This window comes from Anastrepha ludens, chromosome 6, assembly GCF_028408465.1.
Source record: "Anastrepha ludens isolate Willacy chromosome 6, idAnaLude1.1, whole genome shotgun sequence".
Classification (NCBI taxonomy): domain Eukaryota; kingdom Metazoa; phylum Arthropoda; class Insecta; order Diptera; family Tephritidae; genus Anastrepha; species Anastrepha ludens.
The window spans coordinates 102,806,735-102,812,937 of record NC_071502.1 but is presented as its reverse complement, the minus strand read 5'-3'; the positions used below and the strand labels follow the sequence as shown (position 1 = coordinate 102,812,937).

The following is a 6,203-nucleotide window of genomic DNA, read 5'->3' as shown; positions in this document are numbered from 1 at the left end:
ACTCATGTTTTTAATTCTTTTAAATAATTTTCTATAATATTTAGAAAGCTTACTAGTACCCTTCTTTGTTTCACACCGTTTTTTGCATTTTGTTGCGTTATTATTGGCCCCTCCTATCAATGCCTCGACATATTTGGCAGCCAATAGTTTTGACTTCGCACTTTGTTAAGAAGAAGCGAGTTGTGAAGAAATTTTGGCATTTGTGTAAAAGTTGTCAAAATAAAATGTATATTGTATAGAAAGTGTTCATCTATAAAATTGATTCCTTCTTCGTCTAAAAAAAAGTTAACTAATAGTGAGGAAGAAATGTCACTGGAAAGCGAAGGTTCTGTGACAAATACTCGCGCGGAACAACAGACTGAAAATGATTTCTACGGAAAGGCACAGAAATACTGGTCCGAAGTTCCAGCCACAGTGAACGGCATGCTTGGTGGCTTAGGATATTTGAATAGGATTGATATCCAAGGTTCCAATATGTTTTTACGTGACTTAAAAGATTTGGGTCGAAATACCGCTCTAGACTGTGGTGCCGGTATTGGACGTATAACAAAAAATTTATTAATGCCACGGTTTAATACAACAGACATTGTTGAACAGGATGCCAGCTTCACAGAAAAAGCACGTGAATATTGTGGTGAAAGTGATGAGAGGCTCGGTCGTCTAGGCCAGATATACACAATGGGTCTACAAGAGTTTACACCCGCTGCCAGTAAATATGACGTGATATGGTGTCAATGGGTATTGGGACACCTTACAGAAATTGACTTGCTAAACTTCTTCCGCCGTATGCGTAGTGGATTATCAAATAATGGCTATTTGATAGTTAAAGAAAACATCAGCTCTTCCAACAAGGTCGAAGAAGATAAGCAGGACTCTTCGGTAACACGCCCCCTAAAAGCTTACGAGACTGTAATAAGAAAAGGTGGATTTCGGATTGTTAAGACTTGGCGCCAGCCGAGCTTCCCCAAAGGTTTATATCCAGTTTACATGATAGCTTGTCGCCCTACTGAATGACATATACGAGTCTATTAAAAAAAGAAGCATAAAATTGGATTAATGGAATCGTCAAAATTAAATTGCTATCACCGAAGGCCCTAGTAGCCAGTGTGATAATTTAGTTAGGGTTATATTGTATATATCCCCTATAAATAATAATAAATTGTTAAAAAAAAATTTAAAAATGAAGTAGTTTAAATTACTTTAGAATTTAAATTATTTCTAGTCACTTAAAACCTTACGATAAAGGTCTCTTATAAAATTTTAGTAATTTAAATAAGTTGCAAATTGTTTAAAATAAATGCACATATAAGTTCAAACATGGAATTTTAATTTTTTCAATATTTTTACGAAGGTGTCGAAGATGGTCTGAATTAATTCATTTGAAATACAATACCCTTCCGGTTCGGATCACGATGTACCGAAACTGGAGGTGGCACCTCCGAAAACCGGTACTTGCTTTTTCGGTATTTCGACAAGCTGACGTCATCAGTTGGAATAATACAAAACAAAAGAAAGAGAAATTGTTTTCTGGGAGGAGGAAAATTATGCGAAAACAATAGAAACTGCCGAATATAAGAAATTATATACACACGCGCACACTTTCTTGCCACGGCGTCATCGGAAAAAGCTGCATTTGCAAATATTTTTATAAATCGTACTTTCACAATTTAACACGTGGTACTTCATTTTTTTCCATTTTTATACAAATTTAATTTCTGCAATAAAAGTTAACACCAACAACACTGATAAAAGAAAAATCAACTGACACGGCTTCACGGGAAAAGTCAAAATTTCTCGCAATACGGACGTACACGTAACGCGTAACCGACATGCGTACACGATGGTGAGTTTTCATTTACATGACACTCTCCTAAGTCTGATGAGACAAACTTGTCTTTCAGCTCACATGTAACATACGTTTACATCGGTGATTGTAGGTACTAACCAGTATCGAACAAAGGCAATAAAGTTTCTATGCACTTCTGTGCACATATTAAAGAACCGCCAAATTCTTTGGTCACGACTTCCCTTCTGTGCACTTAATTTAAAATTTATCTGTTTATGTACATAAAGAATATTGAGTATCTTTTGTAAATAAAACAAATTGCTTGAACATATTATGTGGCGATTATTATACTTTTTATTACATACCGAATTCTTCACCCTTATAACTACAGGCAATTTTATTATTACTATTTGATTTTGTTTTTTTTTTTTGAAAGGGCATATGTACATAAAATTAAAACCAATCTTAAATAAAAATTAAAAAAAGCATGACATTTGCTTACCTTCTAGTGAAAGCAAGGTGAATCTATTAAAGGTGGTATGGGCAAATCATCTGATTTATTTTTTTTTTCGCCGTGTCAGCCCATAATGAATTTTTTGTTTTTTACTTTTTCAATACTTTGCTTTGATAATCAAACGCCATCTTTAATAAATGCGCCTTCAGTGAAAGACTTACAATGCTGGCAGATTTAAAAAAAATCATGGGCCATGAATTGAGATATTTTTTTGTCAGATGTTTTATGAACAATCAGGTATCTCTTTGAGAAAAATTTTCTGTATGTGACAAAATACTAAAATTTGGATTACGTTTTATTTTTAAGAATATTATGATAAATGTTATTTTTGATTTGAATTTTCAAAGTTCACGTTTTGATCAAAACCTTGTATATAATTTGAAATAACACAACTATTGTGAATTTAGCTTGTATTATTTGGTAAGATTAACGAAAATAATAAGAAGAAGCATTCCTTTTTGTTGTTTCTTTTTGCTACGTGTAGCGCATAGGAGTTGCGAGTGTAAAATTATTCGGTTAAAAAGTTAATTTGTGAATCTCTTTTGGAGCTCAAATAAGTATGAACTCACCGCCGGTATTTATTGACTTGTCTTTGGATGAACAGGTAAATTGCCAATTCCTGAAAAACATATATTTGCAATTGTGCAGTGAAACTTCCTCTATTTGAGGTTATGTTTTCTGTATATGATGCAGCGAGGTATTTTATTGCTACGGTCTTAACTCTGGTTATAATTTTTCAGGTCCAAGAGCTAAGAAAATTCTTCAAAAAACTAGGAGCCGAGATCTCTTCCGAAAAATCCAATAAAGGCGTTGAAGATGATCTGCACAAAATCATTGGTGTTTGCGACGTATGCTTCAAAGACGGTGAACCCGCACAGATTGATGGCATCCTCAATAGCATTGTCTCTATCATGATTACGGTAAGAAATACTTTAGTGATATTGAACACGTTTATAAATTTCAAATTTCTTTGACACAGATCCCACTTGATCGCGGTGAAAACATTGTTTTGGCTTATTGTGAAAAAATGACGAAGGCCCCAAATGTACCCTTGGCAAAAGTTTGCTTGGAGTCGTTGTGGCGTTTGTTCAACAACTTGGATACATCATCTCCTTTGCGCTATCATGTTTACTATCATCTTGTACAAGTGGCGAAACAAAGTGACCAGGTTCTGGAAGTATTTACCGGCGTTGATCAGCTAAAATCGCAGTTCGCTAATTGCCCACCTTCCAGTGAACAAATGCAAAAATTATATCGCTTGTTACATGATGTAACAAAGGATACAAACCTGGAATTGTCAGCCAAAGTCATGATTGAACTATTGGGGACTTATACCGCTGATAATGCCTGTGTAGCGCGAGAGGACGCAATGAAATGCATTGTAACAGCACTTGCTGATCCAAACACTTTTTTGCTGGATCCCTTGTTAGCACTTAAACCTGTACGATTCTTGGAAGGCGATTTAATACATGACTTGTTGTCAATTTTTGTATCCGATAAACTACCTTCATATATCCAGTTCTACGAGGATCATAAAGAATTCGTTACTTCTCAAGGTTTAAATCATGAACAAAATATGAAAAAAATGCGTTTACTCACTTTCATGCAACTTGCTGAAAGTAATCCAGAAATGTCATTTGAAACGCTTACAAAGGAACTACAAATTGCCGAAGATGAAGTAGAACCATTCGTTATAGAGGTATTGAAAACAAAATTGGTGCGTGCTCGTCTAGACCAAGCTAACCGCAAGGTTCACATCTCGTCAACAATGCATCGCACGTTTGGCGCTTCCCAGTGGCAACAGCTGCGCGATCTTTTGTATGCATGGAAGGAAAATTTGAGTACAGTGCGTGAAGGCTTAGCAAGTGTTTCGGCCGCACAACTCGATTTGGCACGCAGTCAAAAATTAGTACACTAACTAATGCCATCATTATCCAACAGCAACATACCACAACATTTTGGTCTTTATATTTAAAAATGATTTAAATAAATTTAATTCGACGTAAGAAACCCAAGTTATAAATTGATTTTATCATTATCGATAATTTTCATGAGAGGGCGACAGAGAGAACTTTGTAAACGATTTTTAGTTTGTGCCTGAAGTTAAGGTATTTTAACACATAACATCAACCGATTAATTGTGCTAAAGTCTTAACCGGTATACTTTGTTATTGATTTAGTATTGATTAATAGAGCTGAACAGTCGATTTTCTGTTATTCCAGTACCCGAATTTACAATTTGGGGGGTAGTTGTTCACACGACAGTCGGCTCTACGTTACAGGAAGTACCCGGATTTATATCCGGGCATGGTATGTCTCTCCAGCGGCATCCCCCGTACACGTATGAGGAATGTTTATGCCGCTACAACAACTTGGGGGGGTGTTCCATATATCGAAAGAAGCTGGAGAATTTTTTTTGGTTGATTTTTAAAATTTATTCTATTTATTACGTTCAAGGCAACCTGTTCACTAAATACAATAAGTCCGACACACATATACATACATTCAAATTGATATGGCTGAAATGTTTTGCAATTTGTAAAACATTTCGTTCGAAATTAGTATTATTTTGAATTTGGTTGGTAGTATATTTCTATAACAAAAATATCTTTTGGAAAGTATTGCTTTTGTAGAAAATTCTTTGCAGTTTGTGGATGACGTCATTTTACAGTACGCATGCACTGTAACTTTTATCTAAATATGTACATGAGTACAAAAATTGGTAGTTATAATTTTTCCAAAAATGGTTTTAATCGCTCTACGATTGAAGATACTTCAGCCATTGCGCCTTTGCCGGTGTCACCACACATTAATGTCTTTGAAATGCAAGGTATTTCAGTGTAGCCCCACGATTTGAGTTTACTAATTTGTTCATCCGTCAGGGGGTGGTCGTACATACGGGTGTTCATTGCTGGACAAAAGAGCAATGGCTTGTGCAGATCCCAAGCGCGCACCACACACGTTAGCAGATTGTCGCATATACCCTGAAGCAAAATAATTTATATAAAGATATTAATAATACACGAGAAAAATCATACACCAATCCATTTACTGCGTGATAAGACATAATCATACCGTTGCTATTTTAGCCAGGGTGTTTGCGCTGAGTGGTGCAATAAGTAAAATATCAGCCCATTTACCCAAATCTATATGTAATACAGGATCACCCCTCATTTGCCACATTGACCATTCCGCGGCGTCAATTAATATCTTTACTTTTGCAGGCAAAAGTGTGCTCTCGAAGAAATGTCTAGCATGCTGCGTGGGGACTATTTTAATCTGCAATTCATACCAATATATGTTTTAAAACAAAAAATAACCTTTTGTTTTATATACTCACATTTATAGTGTAATCTTGTTCAAACTCTTGTATCTTTTCGATTAGCAATGGCAGTTTAATAGTCGCCACACTGCCCGTAACACCAATTAATATGTTTTTTTGTGGTTTCATAGCTTCTGTTTGGTTCTTTAGTATTTTGTGTTTGTTTTTTGCTTAGTTTTGATATTGCACTTATTTTGTATTATTTATTTTCCTTGTTTTTATCTTCTTCGAAACCCAGCTTGGACCACTGGGTCTGCTCCATTAAATTGTTTTGCATACGACAACCCAGATACTCTTTAGCTTCCTGTCGGCACTGTGAGTTGTTATCGTTGTTCCGACGCAAACAGCTCATGTACAGCAGATAGTATTTTTTGCAAATATTTTCGTGATCAAGTGGAAAGCTTCCCTTCTCCGGTGGTGTTGGTATGAATGACTTCTGATTGAGCGTATTTGAATTCATTTGACAAAGTAATAATGCGATAGCTACCTGGGAACGGGTTTACAAGTTACCTATGCCCGATTACACAAATTCACGTGAAGCAAAATAAACAGCAGCGACATCTGTTGGAGGAAAAATGTTG

The 6,203-nt window shown here is 35.6% G+C and overlaps 4 protein-coding genes across 4 annotated transcripts; 2 read left to right on the top strand and 2 right to left on the bottom strand.

The window, feature by feature from the left end:
• Window positions 1-179: 179 nt before the first annotated feature.
• LOC128868072 (alpha N-terminal protein methyltransferase 1) lies at window positions 180-1,303 on the top strand. The gene has a single exon (XM_054109803.1). It carries the CDS (start codon window positions 307-309, stop codon window positions 1,012-1,014), a length of 708 nt encoding a protein of 235 aa, XP_053965778.1. The 5' UTR covers window positions 180-306; the 3' UTR covers window positions 1,015-1,303.
• A 1,450-nt stretch (window positions 1,304-2,753) lies between these two features.
• LOC128865801 (eukaryotic translation initiation factor 3 subunit M) lies at window positions 2,754-4,315 on the top strand. Its single transcript, XM_054106153.1, has 3 exons — window positions 2,754-2,904; window positions 3,041-3,220; window positions 3,280-4,315. Exons 1-3 carry the CDS (start codon window positions 2,860-2,862, stop codon window positions 4,216-4,218), a joined length of 1,164 nt encoding a protein of 387 aa, XP_053962128.1. The 5' UTR covers window positions 2,754-2,859; the 3' UTR covers window positions 4,219-4,315.
• A 391-nt stretch (window positions 4,316-4,706) lies between these two features.
• Window positions 4,707-5,751, bottom strand: LOC128867003 (phosphopantothenoylcysteine decarboxylase). The gene is made up of 3 exons (XM_054108094.1): window positions 5,641-5,751; window positions 5,376-5,579; window positions 4,707-5,284 (listed from the first exon to the last, which is right to left on the bottom strand). The coding sequence occupies exons 1-3, from the start codon at window positions 5,749-5,751 to the stop codon at window positions 5,027-5,029; spliced, it is 573 nt and encodes a 190-aa protein (XP_053964069.1). The 3' UTR covers window positions 4,707-5,026.
• A 70-nt stretch (window positions 5,752-5,821) lies between these two features.
• LOC128867004 (cytochrome c oxidase assembly protein COX19) lies at window positions 5,822-6,174 on the bottom strand. The gene has a single exon (XM_054108095.1). It carries the CDS (start codon window positions 6,080-6,082, stop codon window positions 5,822-5,824), a length of 261 nt encoding a protein of 86 aa, XP_053964070.1. The 5' UTR covers window positions 6,083-6,174.
• Window positions 6,175-6,203: the final 29 nt, after the last annotated feature.